Source organism: Arachis stenosperma, chromosome 5 (assembly GCF_014773155.1).
Source record: "Arachis stenosperma cultivar V10309 chromosome 5, arast.V10309.gnm1.PFL2, whole genome shotgun sequence".
Classification (NCBI taxonomy): Eukaryota; Viridiplantae; Streptophyta; class Magnoliopsida; order Fabales; family Fabaceae; genus Arachis; species Arachis stenosperma.
This window is the reverse complement of record NC_080381.1, coordinates 117989129-118011747: the sequence shown is the minus strand read 5'-3', so window position 1 is coordinate 118011747 and position 22619 is coordinate 117989129. Positions and strand designations below refer to the sequence as shown.

Genomic DNA, 22619 nt, shown 5'->3' with positions numbered 1-22619 from the left:
AATAATTAAATTAAAAGTAAGACCAGTTAAGATTCTATTTAGCTAAGACCTCTTGGAGACTTTTACATATAATATTGTTAGTCAGTCGGCATTGAACTTGAACTTGCCATGTGTGGGGCCACTTGGATATAGTTTTCATAGCTATCTCTTAAATTAATCCATAATATATAACTAAATTTGGTATTATATAAATTAATTCTTTAATTCACAAAAAATAACAAATTAATTATGATTTTTATTAGAATAATATTAAACAAATTAATCTTTTTTCTTGTAAAATTTTAGACAATTTAATTAAATCATGGATCAATTGTCAATATTTTTTATTAAATATTAAATTATCCAATACAATATTGTTAGGGACAAATTTAGAATATCACTTTTTTTCTTTTATGTGGTATGTTAATTTATAATCTGCATACACTCTATTGGCGTGTATGATAGCCGTTTTTATCTTTGAAGTTCAAATCAATTTATTAAATTTATTATTATAAATAATATATAATGTTTGTTTAGTTGCATTTTTTATGACACAATAACTACACATTAAAAGTAATTATAATAACTAGTGCAATAATAATTAAGGAGTATAATTTGAAAATATTAAATTCGACTTTCTAGCTAGAGCAGTTATATTTTACAAATAAAAAGAAAACCATTACTAACAATCATTAAAACCATATTAATTAGGTGGAATAAATAATAAAACTCTTATTCATACATTATGTATATACCTTGAGAAACCATACACTAACATTTACATATATACAAACACATTGAGACCCCTTCACCAAATACTACTTTACCAAAGCAAGTAAACCCTAAGTGTTCGTACAACAACAACTTGCACATTTATAATAAAGTCGAAATTTACGTGTAGTCGACTTTATACGAAGTTATTAGTTGAAAACTATTAGATGATTTAATATGTTTGACTAAATTATCATCTAATATATATTTTTTAACTATTAACTTCATATAAAGACAATTATACGTGAGTATTCATATATATCACCATATAATAACTACTAATAATTAGATTCACATACATATATATACCTAGATAGATATATATGAATCAAATCAACCTCTATGGTAACCATCCCCACCACCACAAGTATCATCATTGTTCCAAGCTGAAGAAGAAGAAGAAGGGAAATAAAAAGAACCACCACCTCCTTCACCCAAATTATTATTATTGTTGTTATTATTATGATTATTCCTTCTTCCTAAAGTAGGGTTAGGAACTTCATTGCAATATCTCATCAAATCAGCATTTGTGGCATCAAGCTCCTTTTGAAGCCTAATCACTTGTCTTTGGAGCACTGAAATTGCACCAACACAACCATAAACTGGATCCTTGATCCTTGCTTCAGCCTCATATGCAAGAGAATTCACCGCGTCTTCCCTTTGATGAGGCTGAACTTCATTTAGAAGCTTGCTTACATTGCTTGCGCCGAAGATCTTGTGAACGTTTGCGAATTTTTGAGGCTCTTCCGGCGGGAAATAGGGCGCGAAAATGCAATCCGGTAAGCATTTTCTTCTCAAGAACTTGCATGCCGCACATGGAGAATTTGAGTAGCTTGAAGAAGAAGATGATGAAGCCATATATATGATCTTCTTGCCTTAACAAATTAACTCATCAAAATCATACTCAATTACAAATAATTAAATCATATGCTAATTATTAAGAAGAGATAAACACAGAAATGAGACATAAAGTTGTGCACATTTTTATTTTTAGTGTTCATTATTGTCTCCAATTATTCATAAATAAAATATTAAAAGAAAATTATGTATTTTTGTGTATTTGCTTTATTTTCAAACAAATTAATATATTTTAATATCTCTGTATTTTTTTTATTACCATGAATCAGATATCAAATGTAATAACCTACATAGCTTACTCTCAAATAACATAGCTAGAGTTTTTTTTTCCTGTGCAAATTAACCCTGCCATAATATATTGGAACTTCATTTTAATAATTTGAAAATTTTTGTGTGTATATATATCCAATGATTAAAAAGATCACATACATACATGCATATATCTTCACATAATTCTAAATTTGGATAAAATATATGTGTCTTCCTAATATGTTTATGTTATGTTGGCTACGATAATTATGACATTTTAAAAAGTGATAGTAAAGTTAGAGTATTTTTTATTATTTAACAATAATTTTTAAAAAATATTGCTAAAAAATATTACCAAAATATATAAAAAAATAAGTATACTTTTAATTTTAATACAATTTTATAGCCACAATAATTATCATAAACATAATTATACTAAAATTCACCGAGATATACATATCTCACTGAAATTCAAGAAATTAAATATAAACTTAATTATTATCTCAACTACTGAATCAATTGTGCATATATATGTGATTTATCAACAATTCATCAGAATTTAATCTTTTCCAAGTAAAACATATTTAGAGATCAGAAGAAGCCAATCAAGAATGATATATAGGTGGATCATTTTCTCAGAAGCTGTGGTATGTTAATTTTTCAAACTTTGGTTTACTTTGTGTGGCTTAAGCAGTCTTAATGGGATCCAAATGCAACTATATATTCATCATGGATTCTCAGACTGCCCTACCCAGAAAATTAAAACCAGTTTTTAATTTTAATTTGAATTTGAACAAAAGCAAAATGAAATTAATTAAGCAAAAATTAAACATGTAATAATCATTAATTACTAGCTAGTATATATAGTACTTGGATGATTATATATATGCATAAGCATATATAATTCTAAAAAAAAAAATTAAAAACATAAAAATAATATCTTTTGATCCAGCCTAGCTAGATAGGACTAGGGTATGATGTTGATGAATTGGAATTGAATAGGTATAGCTATAAGATCATAGACAAGAAAGTTTTACCTACCAGGAATCTTTTTTCACTTCAATTGGACGTGTGTTGGAACTTCCTTCAATTTTCAACTATTCTCTGTCGGAGCAACATATGCATAATAATAATAATAATAATAATAATAATAATCATGCTATGTACTCAACTATTCACTCCCAGAAAAAAAAAATTACTATGACATGCTTTAAAAATAATAATAATAATAAAAGCAAAGATCAAATCTCAAATCACTATTAATTAATTTCTATAAAGATCAAGCAAAAACGGTTAAAGGTAAAAAAAAAAAAGAGAAATTAAATACATAATTTCAATTTAAAAGGAAAAAAAAACTATAATATATATACCTACCTTATAATATATTGGTTTTTTGTATTTTGAAGAAAGAATATGTAGAGGGCTATATAGATCTATCTATATTCCTTTATAGTGTGAGTGAAAAAGAAAATTACATTGAAGGGTGTGATAGATCGATGATATATCTTGGATTGGAATGAAAAATTGAGTACTATTAATGGATGTGAGAGTTCATGGGGGAAACCCTAATTAGTTGCAGGACAAGATGAGAGAAAACCGCAAATACAGTGACAGCAGAGAGTGTTAGGGACAAAGAGCATTTCAATTCCAAAGAGATAGAGAGAGAGAGAGAGAGGAATGAGAAAGATAACGGGTGCTATAATGTTAGTGAAAATTATCAATGACTATGACACTACCTTTATAATAAAATATAATCATATATAATATAAATAAAAACACTGTTCAAAATAGTAAAGTTAATTGTACTAATAATGAATAGGTTTAATTTTTATGTATGCGGTATAAAATATTTTATATAATTATATAATTATATTTGTGCTTTTATAATTATTTATATCGTTAATATAAAAAATATTTATTTTATTAATATAATATTACATAATTAAATATATATGTAAAATGGTTGTATATTGTCAATATGTTAAAATTAAATTCTTCTAATTATTCTCTCCTTCTTAAATAAAAAAAGGAAAGAGACAATTGAAAAAGTAGAGTAATTTTGATTTTTTTTTTTGTCGATGACTAATTAATTCTCCTCACTTACTAATCATTGTTTATTTTTTAAATTAACGATTTTTTCTCTTTTTATTTATGAAATATTGATGTATTAATATAAATTAATTTTTAATAAATAAAAATAGAAAAAATCATTTAAGAATAATTGAGTAATTTGGAAAGTAATTATTCTCTCTTCAACTTACACTTAATTAAGAGTTAATTATAATCGTAGAGAATTAGTTGAATATGGTTCTGGCTAATGGGAGAATATTTCAACGGAAAAATTTCAAGGGGTTAACATTTTTTATTATTTTTGTCTTATATTTAAACTAATTTCTTTTTTTTTTAACACTAAAATATTAGTCTTTTAAATATTAAAGATATAATTATTTATGTTACCTTTTTTTATTAGTTTAAATTTTTAGAAAAAATAATTTCATCATAATATAGTATTAAATTTCTATAGCCAAAAAATTTAGAGTTCAATTCTTAATATATTACTCAAAAATAAAAAAAGCATAAGACAAAAAAAAATTTATATCAAAATAATTAACCTAAAAAGAACTTTTGTTTAAAACAAATATTAAAAATATAATAATTTATATTGCCTCTTTTTATCCATTTTAATTAAAAAAAAATTTCATGACACTAAAATTATCTCCATAAAATTGTCAGAATTTGAAGTGTCAATAATATAATATTAACTAGCTTAATAATATTAAGAAATATTAAGTCTTTATTAGTAAAAGCCTGCTTGTTCGTCAAGAATTATATGAACTTTTTATACCAATAACTAATTTTTGAAGTGTGATTATATCATAATATAAAGAGAGGGTACGTAATACTCCTTACATAATAAACATACACACAAAATTTTGATTAAATATATTTGATTGTTTAATAATAGACATCGCTCTACCTTTAGCAAATAAAAACGGACTTATTCTTTTAAGACTTTAAAATCATCAAAATAGACATGTGTGTCTAATATACTAATTTTTTAAATATGCTTCACAAGAAATTAAACCGTACCTTTAACTAACTAATTAAGTGCTAATTAAAAATACAGATAAACAATTAATTAGAAATTATATACGTATATACACCTTATTTGAATCTTCTTAGTTAATAAAAGAATTTAGGTGATCAATAATAATTTTTAGTCATCATATAATTAAAAATTCTATTTTCACTGCCTTTTCTTCATAAAGTATAGTGTAGGATCATATTCGATTAATTAATTTTATTTGTTTTTTCTTTGGTTGGGTATATATTATCTATAAAATTGTTGGTAATGTAACATGACCCTATATATACATTTATGTTTAAATTAAAAAGATATTTTCCTAATTTTATAATATTATTTGAAATAAAAAATGAAAGGAGGAAAGCAAAAAAGTAAGGTTTAATTTATTTAATATGTAGGACAAATAATAGGAGTAGCCGAGTAGTGCTAGTGGAACTTTTATTAAAGTTGTATTTCCTTCCTCTTTAATTATTATTATATATATTCCTTTTTTTCTTTCCAAATAAGGTAATATAAATATATAATGAAACCTTTTAAGTTGTTTTGCTTTTGAAGTATATAAATTTGATTAGTTCCCAGATATACTTAGATATAGGTATCTAAGCTATTATAAAGAAGAATAATATGATTAATAATTTATTCAAGCTAATGATGCATTTCTCTTATAAGCGTGATGTTGTTATATATGTATGTTAGTTCTTATAATACCCTAATTTATGAAACAAAAATATAGCTAGCTAGGAATCTAGCTCGCTCAAGCTAAGGACTACTCCCAAAAAACTTAGAAAGATGACATTTTTTATTTTTTCTTTTCATACTTCTACCTTTTAAATATGCCGTTTGATTGATAAAAGAACACACTTTAGTCCTAACGCTTTTTTATTTCCTTTTTTTTTGGTCATGTTGGAGGAATTGTAAAAATAAAATGCAAATTGCAAAAATGGTATAGATTTCTCAAATGCAGGAAATCATATGCATTTTATTGTGAACAAACTATGATTCTAAAACTCGATTCGAATCGGTTGATCGAATTGATCAAACCAAAAACTGGTGAAAAAAACCATTCAAATTAGTAGAAAAATTAGAGAACAAATGAAATGAGTAAACGCCAAAAGAATTTTGGTTTAATTCAGTTCAAAGGCAAATATAGGGAAAAAATTAAGAATATTTCTATTTTTTTAATTTTTCGTTTATCCTTTAACTTATTGGCTGATTACAAAAGATAGTTTTCTAGCAAAACTAGATAGCTAATTTTTATCTTTGAAATATCAATATGTTTGGCGGCAGTTAAAAATTGCCGCAATATATACTCCAGAATTGTCGCAAAATGTCGGTTGTATGGTAGGTTTTGAAATTTAACTTTTAATTTAATTTGATTTCTAATTTTTAATTGATTTAAATTGTATCCTGAAATTTTAAGGCGTGACTTAAATTGGTTTTTTTATTTAATTCCGTCACCAAAAAATAACGTGACAGATTTAGTTTAAAAGAGAAGGTAAAAAGAGAAGTAAAACCAACCCAGAATCAAAAATCAAATCTAAAACTTTTTTCAATTAAGAGAGAATCTAAGAGATGAACCACTCCATAACATGTAGTGGAGCCTTGATCAATTCCAAAGCAAGCTCCACTATAGTCCTCATACACAATTGGATCCAAACCTATTGTATATTTTTTTATTAATTTATTCTCTAGTATATGATTTTTTTTCCTTTCTATATGCCAGAAAGAAGAAGACGACAAAGAAGATTTATGTTTTGCTTGAGAAGAAAAGGAAAATACGTTTATTTCTGATTTTAAGTAAAAGCAAATTAGAGTTAAATGATGTAATTAGTATAACAAATTTTTCAAAAACAAAAAGTGATAAATTATTTTAGGAATCTAATATTGTCGAGTAATAAAGAAAAACAAAAGATGAAGAATTGAAATTGGCACCTGACTCATTTTTATCATTCATGAAGAGAACTAAAACGCCGCCAATTTCAATTTTCTCATTACCCTTAGCTTCCACTTCAAGCGCTTTATCTACAGCACCTTGTTGCTGTTGACAGAGAAAAAGAGCTTAGAGGAGACATAATTGTTTAACTTTGGAGGAGCCACAATTGATTTAAAATGACGATGGTAGAGTAAAAGGTGTTAACGAAGACATGTTCTTTCTTGAGGAGGAGAGAATAGGGGATTGTTAGTGTAAAACTCGCGAAACTAATAAATAATTGGCCAATAAATTATTATTATTTAAAAAAATTAGAAAATTAAATTTTATAGTTTAGAATGGAAGAAATCATTAAAATACAAATTTTGACACTAATTTTAAAGGTTTTGACTCAAAATTAGGATGAACCAGTTGAATCGGACTCAAACCGAACCCAAGACTCAATCCATTTTAGCCCACACTTAAATGAACTTCAGCATTTTCTCCCCTCCTTTAATGAAACATGTTGAGAACTTTGTGGGAAGAAGAACATTGATTCCAAACCCTTGTTCTTCATTCAATTTGGCATATCTTTCAATCCAGAGTTCTGATTGTCGCACCGTTTGCGGCCACACGATCGCCGTGACGAGCTCTACAAAATCCATAGAATAATTTAGTAAATACCTCACTATTTTTTGCTCAGCCACCCTCTCCTAATTTCGAAATTAAGGTTTTAATTTTTGAGATTTTGTTGAATTTCGGTGTTTAGGATCGTTTTAGCATTGTGAACTTGCCGGATCTCATCCCAAATTTTTGCTGGTAAGGTGAGAAACCTCTAACTCTTGTGAATTCTTAATGACTATGAACCCTAAGTTTATTTTGAGTGGCATTATTTGGTATTAGATTGGATTATATGTATTGAAAACCAAATTGGTGGTGTTGAAATCTTGATTTTGGAACTTTAGAGGCTGGGTCTTCTGTTTTGGTGAGCGTTTGGTGCATTGGCTATTGGTGAAACGGTGGTATTTGTGGCGTTCCATGTAAGGTCCCACATCGGTTGGGGAGGGGAACGAAGCATGCCTTATAAGAGTGTGGATACCTCTCCCTAGCATGACGTGTTTTGACAAGTGAGTGTGGGAGGTTTCGGCTATCATCCCTATCATCAAAGGCAAAACCATGAGGCCTTGTGTGCCAAAGCGGACAATATCGTGCTAGCGGGTGGTCTGGACTGTTACAGATGGTATCAAAGCTGGAGCCCGGATCGATGTGCTAGCGAGGGCACTAGGCTCCCTTAGGGGGTGGATTGTAAGGTCCCACATCGGTTGGGGAGGAGAATGAAGCATGCTTTATAAGGGTGTGGATACCTCTCCCTAGCATGACGTGTTTTGACGAGTGAGTGTGGGAGGTTTCGGCTATCATCCCTATCGTCAAAGGTAAAACCGTAAGGCCTTGTGTGCCAAAGCGGACAATATCGTGCTAGCGGGTGGTCTGGGCTGTTACATTCCAAGCTTAGCGAGGAATCGGCCAAGGCATGGTTTTGGTTTCTCGTAGATAACGTATAATGTAATGTGAAAACTTAAGCTAGTTTACCGCAGGATAAGTCACTAGGTGTGATTGTTGATGTTTAGTGATTTTTAATAAATATGTTGAGTCTATTATAAAAATGTGAAGGTATGTAATTGTTATTTATGAGGTTGATGATAGCTAATGATGTTCGTAATGATTGATGAGGATAATAAATTGTGATTGATGATATTTTAATGAATAATGTTTGAAATTGGGTTGAAAATTGTTGGAAAAAATTGATGAAATTGAATGCATTGACAATGGAAAGTGTTTGAAAAATAGATGAATAAGACTTTGGGAGCATTGGAGAGGTTCTCGATGTATAACAATGGTATATGAGTTGAGGTTTTGGAAAAATAAAGATTTTAGTGATTGTTGGTAAAACTTGATTTTTAACCAATTTTGGCTGTCTATATCTTGAGTCTCGAATTTTGGATTTGAATGAAATTAGTTCCACAATGAAGATAATGTCAAGAGATTTAAAACAGTTTAAAGTTTGTGAAAATTGAAGTTTTGTAGAGAAAGTTATGGACGTTGGAAGTTAGGTGCAGAAAACTAAATTTTTTCTAAGTGCAGAAAACCAAAATTTTTGGTGTGTGTGCGTATACACAGAACAGGGAGTGTGTTTTGGATTGTGCGTGCACACACTATGATGTATACGCACAAGCACGGAAAGGTTTGCTGTTGCGTGCGCACGCACACATTGGTGCATATGCACACCATCCTGTTTTACACTAAAAACTATTTTTCACTATTTGACCTTTTCGACAAGCCTGTAAACCTCCAAAATACACGGTTTTGATGAAAATTTATTATTTTTGAACTACCAACCATTCTTCTGATTTTTCAAACTTCTAAAAACTCTGTTTAATATTTATTAGTGAGGTTTTGTGTTATGAAGTAATGGTTAATGAGTGAAAGAAGATAGAATTGGTATCAGAGGAGTTGAAGAAGGGGATATTTGATTTGATGAGATGATAAAAGTAATGAATGAGGCAATTTTGAGAATAATACAATATTGAGAATGATGAATGAGACAATTGATGATGATAATGATAATTGATAATGATGAGTTGAAAGTCTATTTGGCTTGCATATTTGAGACAATTGTTGACCCTCTATACATAAGATGTGACCGGACACTTTAACTCTCTGGGTTCTCCCATGGGCATGCACATATATATGAATTGAGTTTGGGGTGTTGTCTTTCCCATGTCAGCTTGGGATTCTTCCCATTGTTAATTTTGAGTTTGGGGATACACGTACAGAGGAACTGTCCACGGTTATCTACCAGGACATGTCGGGCTGGCTATGTAGCCGACAGATAATATCATCAGCCGTAGAACAAGCATACATCATATGCATTTGAATGATTTGCTTGAGTGTGTATTATTTTGGATTGCCTAATTGTTCACTTATGTCTAATTGCTATTTGCCTAATTGTTGTACATGTACTCTATATGTGTGTGCTTTCACTGTATTGATTGTGTTTGAACAATTGATAGTCTCCTCATTTGGCAGAGGAGTGATAAGGGCAGTTTCACCATAATTTCGGGGGGTTGGAGGAGGTGAAGGTGAAGTGTTGAGTTAGGATTAGATTCGGAATTTGAGAACCTTAGACAGTTTACCTAAATTCTGGTTTAGCTTATTCCTTAAGTTTTAAATATGAGTATTGGAGTTTTAGAATTGCCTATGACTTTTCCAAGATCTTATATATTATTTATGTGGGCATCATTACCATGCTGAGAACCCTTAGTTCTCATCCCATACATGTGTTGTCTTTTTCAGATGCAGGTCGAAATGCATCTCGATGAGCGTCTGGAGGTTTTTATGGCAAGCGAAACTGGGATGTTATATTTTGGGTTGTTGGAATTAGGGGCTTATTTTATGTCTTTTGGGATACTCTAGATATGATTATATGTATGTGTATGTTATTCTCCGGCCGACTTTACTTTCGCAGGTCGAGTCTAAAGTTTGATATCCTGTTATTTTGGTACTCTATATATATATATATATATATATATATATATATATATATATATGTCTTATCTTTCTCTGTTTTATCCGATTTTACGTTTTCGAGGATGATGCATTTTTTCCTTTTTGCGATTTTGCTTAACTTTTCTTCAAGGCTCCTAGTTACAAACTTTTTCAATTATATATATGTATATATTTTACTTTTAGAGATCGTAATACCTCACCACTTCTATTTTACAATTTTAAACGTAAAGTTCTGTGTAGTAGTATGTTACAGTTAATGTGGATATGAAGAGAAAGAGAGAGAAAGGAGAAAAAAGAAGAGTGGAAGGTTCTTTCTTGACGTGTTCTTCCAAAATATAAAAGACTTTTATGTGAAGTTGAATGGAAGAGGAAAAATGAGAAGTATGTAGTGAGTTTGGGGTTGGAGGTGACTCGACGGCTGTGGTGGAGGAAAATTACAGTGGCGTGAGTCTTGTGTTATGATTTTGAAGAATGGAGATTTGGGTTTACTTCACGATCGAGGAAGAATACAAAGAGAGAGAGGAAAAGAGGGAAACAAATGTATCACGTCATTTTTCCATCACGCCTTAAAATTTTAAAATATAATTTGAGTTAATTAAAAATGAGAGGACCAAATTAAATTAAAGATTAAATTTCAGAGATCATTTTAAATATTAACGCATACTTTATTAGTTTAAGCTCATTTAAGTTGTCAACAATTTTATTATTTTTTTTGTTAACAAACTCGTCAATGAATTTTGTATCAAGTTAGATTTTTAAACAGAATTAAGTTTATACTTTTAAAAACTTTTAAAAATCACAAATCAACAGAAAAGAGAAGGGATAGAAAGAGATTGCTCCAAGCTCATCGAGGACTATCAGAGAACTGCAGAAGTATAGAACTACTCAAAATTCATCTTAAAAAAATGCTAAAAGGTCGAAGTTGATATTTAATTTAAGAGTAATGCTATGAAATTAATTTTTATTAGTCAATATCCAATATCAATTAATTTTTTAAAATTATTTTATTTACCTTAACTTATAAACCCTAAATCATAAATCTTAATATAAATTCTAAACTAAAAACTTTAAACCTTAAAATCGACTAATTTTTACTAATTAAAAACAAGCAAGTTCCCACTACTTTCTGTTAATTTAATTAGGAAGAGTGAACTGTACATCAACCACATTCCATGTTAAACAATTGGAAAATGTTATAAAATTAGCTATTTCATGAGATTTTATTTTTACACACACAATTAAATTATTGGAGCGTTTAACTTCCTCACACTAATAGAGAAGAAAGCATGTGTGCTGATGGAGCGACAAACCATGGCCACTCCCAGATTACTGATTTTGTGCTATTTTTTTTTTTTTTTGTATTTATAGTTTTATTTATTTTTATTAACATTTGATGGATACGGAAAGGGTATTTGTGCCCCGGAGGTTTTTTATTTAATTTTTTTTCGACTTTAATTCTATTGTTTATCAAATAAAATATAAAAAAAATAAAATATTATTTCGGTTCTTAATATTTGGATTAAGTACTAATTTAGTTCCTAACATTTTAAACGTTTTATTTTAGTAATCTCAACAAGTTTCAAATATCTTATTCCAATCCTAATAAAATTTGAACGAGTTTATATTGTTTTATCGTTAAATTTGACATGAACAATTAGCAAAATAAAAAGTCAATAATATTTGATTTTAGTATATAAATAAAATTAATCCATTAGTAATCACTTATGTAAAAAAATTCTCTTTAATTCTAGAAAGTTAATAATAAATTGATAGAATTTAAAAAATTTTTTACAAAAAAAAATTAACAAAAAAAAATGTTATAACTTATAAAAAGATTATGTTTATATTTTTAACACAAAAAAAAGTATGCAATATAAAAATAATATTATGAGCGTTTATATTTATCATTTTATTAATTATTCATATTAAATTTAATGATAACACGACATTAATTTTATTTAAAACGTTTAAATTATTAGAAATCAAATTACTACTTAACTCAAACGTCAAGAATCAAAATAAAACTTTACAAATTACAACTAAAAAAAAAAAAAATCACTTTCACCGTCTCATATGCATCCATGTTCTTATTAGCTTCTTCCTCTTTATTCCTTTCCTTTTTGCAGAGATCACGGTTTGCTTTTAAGGATTAGAAAACATATCCCATGCAAATCTCTGTCCTCCGAAATTGTGTACTTACTATTGACCCTCAATTATTGTGAAAACCCTTATTTATTATTATTATTTATTCACTGTTTAGCTTCCATTATTGATTATCATGCATGCACCATCATCATCATCTCTAACTAACTATGCATGCTTCACGGTTCATATATACACATACAAACAAGAGGCTACATAGTTCAAAGTCAAATTAATTAACTCGTACCACATTATGCCACATGGATAGTCAATATGATTGAATCTTTTCGTCCCCTCCAAAATTTTATTATTTAATTTTCTCACTTTTAAAATCTTCATACATTTATTATAATTTAATGTATTTAGTTAACATCTAAATAAATGTCTCAATTTTTTAAATTTATCGAACTTTTAAAAATTAAAACGATGCAATCTTTTTATAAAAATAATAATGTCCATAAACTTTAATTTATAAATAGTAATCAATTATTTGTATATATTTATAAATATTTTTTATTTATTCTTTTAATAAAATAATAAACCATCAGAATAATCAAATTTATTTTTATAATAACATAATAAAAAAAATTATAAACACAATATATTTTTTTATAATTATATAGTATTGTTGAATAATATTATCTTCTAACTTTTAGATTGAATCTAAAATTGCAGTCGATCTTTTAAAAATATACATGTAGCAGAATTTTGTGAATATTCTATACTAATTTATTCGAATCTTCTCTAAATTTACCTTCTAAACACTAAATTAAATAAACGGTTTAATATATGGCAAATGTATATTATTTAGTGATCTATAATCATAATCTTATATTACGATTGACTTAAAAGTCAGAGTATTCGATCTCTTGCATGTATACGCTCTCATCATATGAAGATGCCAAATCTAAACAAAAAGATTCGTCTCTTATATCTCAATCTTACAAATTTGTATTCTACAACTATGACATATGATCTAAATTTAATAATAATATCTAATTTTTTGTGTGTTTATACAATATATATATATATATAATTTTTTATTAACTTATCCCAATTATAATGCGTAGAACAATAATAGTTATTCCAAAATTTGAAGGCTATTTATGTCTAAAACTAAGATTAATTTATAGCTAAATAAAAAATAATAAATTACTTCGCTCATCAATCAAACACTCGCGTTAAAATTACATGACTTGAAATGAAAAAATATAAAAATAAGAACAACTATGTTATATATATACAAAATATTAATTATTAAATTAGCTAGTTATTTGTATACAATATATATTAATTATTAAATATATAATAATTTATTTAATAATTAATTGTTATATACTGATAATATTTTTAAATGCGAGTCTTTTGGAATAAGGATGAGTTGCCGACGTAGAAAAGTTTTGTTCCGATGAGAATCATAATTAGCATCTCTATCTTTAACGATGTCAGCATATCAATTAATCCATCATTTCTATTACTCCATATATAAACAAGAATATCCATCTTTTTCTTTTCTTTCCTTTTTACCATAAAATAAATGATTCAAGAGTTATTTATTATCATACTCCACATAATATAATGATGAAGAAATTTCCTCCACCAAAGAACATGCATGCCGGGTCTTTCTCAAAGGTCACGCATGATGCATTTTCCACAGGACAATATCCAAATGAGAAAGGATAGGCTAACACGTTTTTTTTTTTTAAATAACGTAAATAATAAATTAAAAATAGGACTTAATTTTAATTTTAAATTTTAAATTTTAAATTAATTAAGTTTATTTATATTTAGTGAATCTGATATATAGTCTATTGTTCATATTAGTTGTGTTTGTTTCTGAAAAGATCATAAAATAAGACACTGAAAATAAGATATAAAAAGATAAAGACACATAATTTAGTATTTTTGTATTATGTTTGGTGAACAAATTATAAAAATTTAATTTATTCCCTCATTTTTTATTTAAATTTTTTTTTTAAAATATATAATAAAAAATATAATTATAAAAAAATTAATAAGAATAAAAAAAATAAAAAATAAAATATATTTTTTATTAATATTTCTAAAATAAATATAAAATACACTAATTTAATATCTTTAAACATAATATCATTATCTATATCTTATTTTTTAAATATAATTTTATTTCTCTGTATTTCTGTCCTAATATTTTGTTTTTGTAAATAAAAACAGGCATTATTCACTATATCTGTTATCTACCTAGTAAAATTGTATATCCAAATCCGTAAACTCATAATCAATAATAAAAAAGAAGAGTCCAATCAATTCAGTTGCTTAAACTATAGTTATTAATTTTTATAATATATTAAAAAAAAATTAGAGTTATTAATGAAGCCCACAAAGAGAACATAATCCACAAGATTAGTTTATTGGGCAGAAAAGCTATATGGGTTAAGTACTAATCATTGGCCCAAGAAAATGTTGTTATTTATCTTAATCCACCCTACCAAGAGTGTTGGCATATATGGACCACAAAAATTTAAAATATTAGGTGTATATTGAAAATTAATCATCACATATTTATATATAAATATATATTATTTAATTTATTTTAATATATATTTTATATTTTAATATATATTTATAATTAATTTAATAATTAATTTTTATTTGCATATAATATTGTTGCTTAAACTTTATTTTATCTATCCAAAAAAATCTTAATTAACAAATATTTTCATACTAATTGACAATAATGATTCCATTGGCAACACTAGTTATATATCTAAATCAGTGTAGTCTCGTACCTATATATTCCAAGTCCTATACCTTCAACCAAAATAAAAAAGAAAATATTTTTCATTTTGCTTTTTCTGATCTTTTGCCACGGCTTCACGTGGTTCTTCTTATTAAATTGACATTACACCCAATCAAAATAAATTAAGTATATATATATAATAATTTGTTTCCTGTTTTATCTTTTCATTCTTCTCTTCTTGGATTGAAAATAAAGAACCCTATTCGACTTGATGACCTTGCCGAAAGGCCTAAAATAAAGTTGCAAAGATTATCATATGATCATCACAATCATTAGAAATTAAATATGGTTACACAAAAATTGTATATGATGATGATGGATTTGTGAACTCACTTGATAACATGCTCAATTAACAAATTAATAGCGATCATGCATCATTATTCTTTGCTATTATTATCCCATTCTTAAATTGAGATCCTTTTCAATGGTAGGCGATTTTTTATTAATAAGCTGCAATAATAATTACTTTAGGGTAATATAGTTTTTTTATTTTTTTTTAATAATAACTCCTAATTCTATAAACTAAAAATTAATCTATCACTGTTAGTTAATAGATTATAGGATTCAAATTCCGATACTATCAAAACTAATTTTTAGGATAATAGCTGAAAATACAAGGATTTGGAGGAAATTTACTTTTAAATGATATTATATTATAATAAAGCCTACTAGCAGGCCAAACAACATTGCGTCACCTTATTTATTCATTCATTCGTCATTAATAATTTACCACTCTTTTTTTTTATATTCTCTAGTTATAAAAAGATTGATATCAATATCACTTGTTTTAAAAGTTTTTTTTATAGTCGTGCTAGACATTTAATTTTTTTTAGCGACAAAATTTAATTAAGTTGACACAAATTCAATAAAATTCACTCACATGATATGTGCATGAAATTACGCCTTTTTGTTTGTTTGTGTTTCTTCTTCATATTTTTTTGTACACCTCATTTTTATTCTTCTATTAGTGATGTTGTTGCTGTATTTTAGTTTTTATTTTTTTTTCCTTATCTTCCTCATTTGATATTGCCTTCTTTGTTTGATTTTTTTTATTTTATTCCTCTTAAAAAAGTAAAACAAGAAGAATTATAAAAAAATAAAATAAAAAAAAGATGAAAAAAATAAAAAAGAAAAAGAAGTAGCAAAAGATGTGAAAGAAGCAGAAAAAGGGTTTTGAATTATGCAGAATTTATTAGAATAAAAAATATCGAAATTTTTTAACAATAACACGTAAATTTCTAAGTTTTGACACCAAAATTTTGCTACAAAAACACAAAATGTCTTCTTTAATACTGTCATTTTTTTGTTGCTCTTATTTCTTTTTTAGGAGCATGGCTTCTCATATTAGACTTAAATGAACATGTATGTATTATATTACAATCTTATTTAGTTGAATAAATGTAGGTTCTTCTTCTTCCTATTAATTTTGCAGCATTATGTGTTTTGAGTTATTATTAAGTAAACTGTGGTTGTTTTGTACTGAATTTGTTTGTGTGTCATAATTACTAAGTAATTTCGGTGTGTTCTGCATTTAAATAAGGTGTTTGAACTTATTTTGAACTGAGTTTGTTGGTATATCGTCATCATTAAGGAATTTCAGTGCATTCTAGAGATTTGAATTGTTATACATATAAGAAGAAGACGATGATGATGACAACAACAATAACGATGATGAGAATAATTGTAACACCTTTATTTTTAGCACCTCATGATCGTTAATAAAGGCTCAATATTAAATAGTTAATAAGAAAAACAGGTTAGTAACGTCTTACTTTTGGTATGATCATGACATATTGAAAGTTGGGTCGTTACAATAATCATGACAGAGGAGGAGGAGAAGGAAAAAGAAAAAAAAAGATCGAAAAATTTCAAATGAGAAAAGGAAGAAGAGAAGGAGGAGAAGATGGAGGTTGTGATGTGGTGGTAATAAAATTGTGAAATAATAGAAAAAGAAAAGAAAAGATGAAGAAATTTTTATTGATTGTTGATTGATTGAATTATGAAGGTAAAACTATATATATATATATACTATAGAGAGAGAGAGAGAGAGAGAGAGAGAGTTGCTTACGAAAGATAACATAAAAATAAAATAAGATAATAAAGACTAAAATTGTAACTAAATTTATGTATTTTGTTGGGTTGAATTTGTGGCCCGCGAGACTTCTTTATTGTTGTCGTGGGCTAAGGTAGAAGAGTGGTTTAATACGCCCCCGCAAGCTAGAGGATGAAAGATGTCAAATTGTCAAGAACACTAAGCTTATTGAGATTAAGATGGAAGGGTTGAGAAGAAAAAGGCTTGGTGAAGATGTCAGCTAGCTGCCCAGAAGAGGGAATGAGGAGAAGTTTTATAACTCTAGCTTGAACTTTTTGTTGAACCAAGTGGCAATGTTTGGTTCATTCATGAACTGCCTAAGAAGAAATAATAGCCTGTTAAAGATTGCCGAATGTCAAGACATCCGGTCCAATCAGAGTCACTGAAGTCGAGAAGCTGAATTTCTGATTCTCTTAAAAAAAAGTCCTTTGCCGGGACTAATTTTCAGATATCGTAGCACATGCTTAGCAGCTTGAAGATGAGATTCAGTAGGAAATGCCATAAATGGACTTAATTATTGAGTGGCATACATGATGTCTGATCGAGTAGTGGTGAGATAGATAAGACGCCAAACCAAACGGTGATATACAAAAGGATCAGATAGTAGGGGTATTTTGTCATGATATAGTCTTGTGGTACTATCCATTGGAACAGAGGTAGGTTTAGCACCTAATAAACAAGAATCCTCCAAAAGATCAAGACAATATTTTCTCTGAGAAAAGCAAATTTTCTTTGCTGATTGAGCAACCTCAATACCCAAAAAATATTTTAATGGATCCAAGTCTTTAATTCAAAAGTGTTGGTGTAAAATAGACTTAATGGCAGCAAGTTCAGAAATGGAATTTCCAGTGATAATAATATCATCAACATAGACTAGAAGGATAGAAACTTGAGTACCAGTGAATTTAACAAATAGAATATAATCAGATAAGGTCTGCTGATATCAATGAAATAGCGAAAGATGAGAAAGTTTGTCATACCACATACGACTAGATTGTCGTAAACCATAGAGTGACTTTTACTCACAATATATATCATGATGCGAAAGTGTATATTAAATCATAATTCTAACCATACACGATTAGAACAAATGATTTTATAATTTAGATAATCCATATTAAATCACTAAAAATATATATCATGATGTGAAAGTGTACATACATATATACATACATATATACATATATATATATATATATATATATATATATATATATATATCAGTGATTGAAAAATTGTCTCAATCTTTTTTAACAAAAACTTTTTGTGTTATTGTAGAGCTAAACTGTAATTTTTTTTTGTGAAAAAATTACAGAGACGACTTTGATATATTAGGAACCGAAATCTTGAAATTATTAATTATATTTGAGTGTGACACCTATTAAATCCAATGCTAAGAAATCGGTTCGATCAAACCAGAAAATGTTAGCAAACATGGTTTGGAAAGAAGGCAAAACCGTCAAATCCAAAAATCAGAGTTGGGCCGTCGAACCAACCAGGAATTGGGCGGTCGAACCAAATCGAACCGTGATCCAGCCGGATTTTGAGATTTTGCCAAAAAAACGCTGCGTTTTGACTTAGAACCAAAAAAGGAACCCAAGTCTTTCACCCAAACACTCACAGCACAGACCCCTCTCGAGCCTCCAGCCCTCCACTCTCACCTCTCGCTCTCAGTTCCCACTTCCGACGTCTCTAGTCTCCACCTCGAGCTTCCGGCGCAACCTCTGTCCAGCCACCGTCGCTGTCGCAAGGTCCGTGGAAGTCACTCACCGTCGCAAGTTCCTTTCAGCCAGCTTTCCGTTCGCGCAGCCAACTTTCCTTTCAGCTGTCGAAATTGCAGCCACCGCCAATGCAAGTTGCCATTGCGCAGTGTCTTCCTGCCAGCACCAGTTCTGTTTGACCCTTCCACCCCAGCCACCGACCCTATCGCCGCCAGCTCTGCATTCTTCCCTGTCTTCCACTAGCCCTAGGTATAAATCTAATTTGTTATAATAATAATTGTTGAAGTATGATTAATTGTTGGTTCTAAATCTTGTTGATTGCTTGAAGCATGAATAATTGTTGTTGATTAATTGTTGGTGTTGATTGCTTGAAGGATTAGTGATACGTGCTTCAAATGTTCGTGATATGAAGAGTTCAAGTGTTATTTAGAAGATATTGGTTTATATTTTTAGAATATTTTAATTTAATTTGATATATTTTGATTTTGTTTATTTAATTACTAGATTGGGCCTTAGGTTTATAGGTTTTAGGATTTTCTTTGAGATTGTATGATAAAGAAATAAAAGATAAACAAGAAGATAAGGATTTAAACTGAATAAAAAAAGATACATTGAAATTGAAATAGAAATAAAAAGGATATATAGATTGAAATTGAGTATAAAGAGAATCACTCTACCTGTACCCAATTTCTTGACGCAACAAGAATGGGATTCCTCAACCTAACTTGTCAACGCCATAGTTTTGGAAATTGAATCGAAGGGACTCCTCAACCTTCTACGCAATTCCCCAATGCAACAAGAGAGACTCCTCAATCTCAATTGTCCACACCATGGTTTCATCACGAAACCAAAAAAGAGATTTTCAAACCTCTAAATCATTATATACTGCGACTACAATAGTTAAGGAGGTATTTATAACCTCTTATTAAGTTAAAACAAAGAAAACCCTAAATAACTCAATTCATTTCATTATTGGCATTCATAACAAGACTTTTCATTTCATTACAAGAGTGGTGGTATATCTAAATAAAGCTATAATGATGTAACTATGGATAAATCACAAACTTGATATCTAACACACTTTATTCCACAAACAAAAAATTCACATGACAGAAAAAAAAAAAAGAAGAAGAAAGAAAATACATGAAGATTTGCATAGCTCTGATCTCCTCTGGTTGTTCTGTTAGGCATATCCACAAACAAGTCTCGCAAGTCACAAGGATTTAGATAAGTGAGGGATTAATTTATATAGAGGTATTAGAAAGAAGCTTGATTTGGAGGCAATTAATTAATAATGACGAGCGATGATGTATTACATGATGATAATAATGATGAATAGTAAGATCAAAGGGGGTTGGTTGATGAGTCTAGTACTAATAATAAATGGTTTCGAGGAGGATCTCAGAGATAATAGATACTTTCATCTCTTTTTTTTCTTTGCTCACAAGTTATATGTTGTTGCTGGTAGAGTAGGAGTAGTCGTATTTATACAATAAAAATTAAATCTAATTGTATATTCATAGATGATATTGATGCTGATTTAGATTAAAGTGGTGGTGGTGGTGGTAGTAGTACATGTTATGCTGCACCACTTGATTTTTCTGGTCTAAGTAGTTGATGATATCAATGAAGCAAATATGCAGCAAGTTATGGCGAATTTTGATGATTGATGACAAACTTGGATGTTGGTATTTTATATTTGGTTAGTTGTTTTTGTTATTTGACTTTTGAGTTTGTATTTGAATGAGATTATAACATTCTGGTTTATGTAGTACTTTTAATTTAGATGATATTTTAAAGTTTATGTTATACTATAATTATATTTTAGTGTGTTTATTTATATTTATTTATTATTTTATTATAAAACAATTTTTTCAGTTTAATTACGGTTGAACCTATAAACCAGTGAACCAATAGCTAGAGCAGTTCGATGACCAGTTCGATTTTTAAAACCTTGATTAAATTCTAAAATCTAAATAAAATAGTATCTCTAGTTTTATTCTCATTTAATTTTAAATCAAAAATAATAATAACTTATTAAATTCAACATTAACGACAATAAATAAGATCACTGTTATATAAGTCATTTAAAATGAAATAATTTAATTTATTATTATAATTAATATATATTGTCCATAAATAAATTAAAAATTAATAATTTCCTAACACATACTACTAAAAAGGTTTTTTATATCGTCGTTGGATTTTTTGTTGTGATAAGATGGAAAGAAAAAAAATTAAGATAAAAAAATTGACTATAAATTCGCCATTACATGTGTGAGATTACATATTACAAATGTAACTCTCTCTCTCTCTCCATGAGTTGATACTCAATTTGTCTCTTGAAATTTAAAGTCGGATTTTAATTTGACCCTTAAAATTTTAATAGACTAAAATTAAATTTCAAAATTTATAATTATAACTCACATTAACCCCTTGAACTAATATCTGTTAATGGTGTGTTAATTTGGTACATTAATTTGTTACGATTTGGATTTTTCGCCCAGATTTTATGTGATCAAAACTTATTAGAGCTCTAAAAACTTGATTGTTGCTTTCAGAACCACAAAATTTTCAAATTAAACTCGTTATTATCGTCTTTGTGAGAATATTGAGAAGCCAATCAAGCTTTTAAGAAGTCTAGTAGGTTTCGATCACATGAAATTTAGTCAAGATGAGTCAAAATCTTAGCAAATTAACGTACAAAATCAACATATCGTCCACGAAAATCAGTTTAGGAACTAACGTGAGTTACTATTATAAATTTTTGGGGCCGAATTGAGTCCATCTTAATTTTAAGTGTCAATTTAAGTCCAACGTCAAATTTTAAGTGCCAAATTTGAGTATTAACTTCTCTCTCTATCTCTTCTGCACTCTCTTCCAAACTTTGCTATCCTCACCATTCACACTACCATTGCCCCAACCGCTTCCCTCGGCAAACTCAAGATACAAAGCTCCATTCCTTCCTTGACACCCTCAATTGCCACCTCCACAAAGAGTCTGTCACTGTCGTCACCCTTTGTTCACCGATTAGAATTCTTCAAATTTTCGATTAGAGTTTCTCTAATTCTAAAAAAGATCTTCTTTAAATATGTGACCTCCAAATCAAATTGGGTTAATTTAAAAATCGCTACTTTTTTTTTGTTCTTCAACTTCAAATTTGATAACCTCAAATCTAGGGTTCTTTATGTTTGTTTAACTGTCGCAAAAAAATTTAACTAAAATGAAAAAAATTAACTAAAATAAATAAGTATAGGTCCTTTTTTGAGAGTAACTCGTATAAAAAGATGTGAGAAACGAATCAATTAGAGATTTTAAAATTTTTTGAATTGAAAAATACATCTAATTATTTTTCTTTCCACTTTTTGTAAAAATGAAGAAAAATTTGAAAAAGAAAGAAAAAGAAGGAGAGAAAGAAAAAGAGAGAGATACGAGTCTAACTTCCTCTTGGTTCCATGATTTTCATA

The 22619-nt window shown here is 28.3% G+C and overlaps 1 protein-coding gene across 4 annotated transcripts; it reads right to left on the bottom strand.

The window, feature by feature from the left end:
* Window positions 1–686: 686 nt before the first annotated feature.
* LOC130979627 (LOB domain-containing protein 25) lies at window positions 687–7101 on the bottom strand. 4 transcript variants are annotated; one of them, XM_057903104.1, is made up of 3 exons: window positions 6875–7101; window positions 2899–2961; window positions 687–1625 (listed from the first exon to the last, which is right to left on the bottom strand). In XM_057903104.1, exon 3 carries the CDS (start codon window positions 1606–1608, stop codon window positions 1084–1086), a length of 525 nt encoding a protein of 174 aa, XP_057759087.1. In that variant the 5' UTR covers window positions 1609–1625; window positions 2899–2961; window positions 6875–7101; the 3' UTR covers window positions 687–1083. The 4 variants fall into 4 exon arrangements, with proteins under 4 accessions (XP_057759087.1, XP_057759089.1, XP_057759088.1 ...); XM_057903106.1 differs by lacking the exon at window positions 6875–7101 and adding an exon at window positions 3232–3519 and having other exon boundaries at window positions 2895–2961; XM_057903105.1 differs by lacking the exon at window positions 6875–7101 and adding an exon at window positions 3333–3517.
* Window positions 7102–22619: the final 15518 nt, after the last annotated feature.

Coding starts and splice junctions, on each gene's coding strand:
- LOC130979627 (XM_057903104.1), bottom strand. CDS start 1,608: ATGGCTTCATCATCTTCTTCTTCAAGCTACTCAAATTCTCCATGTGCG.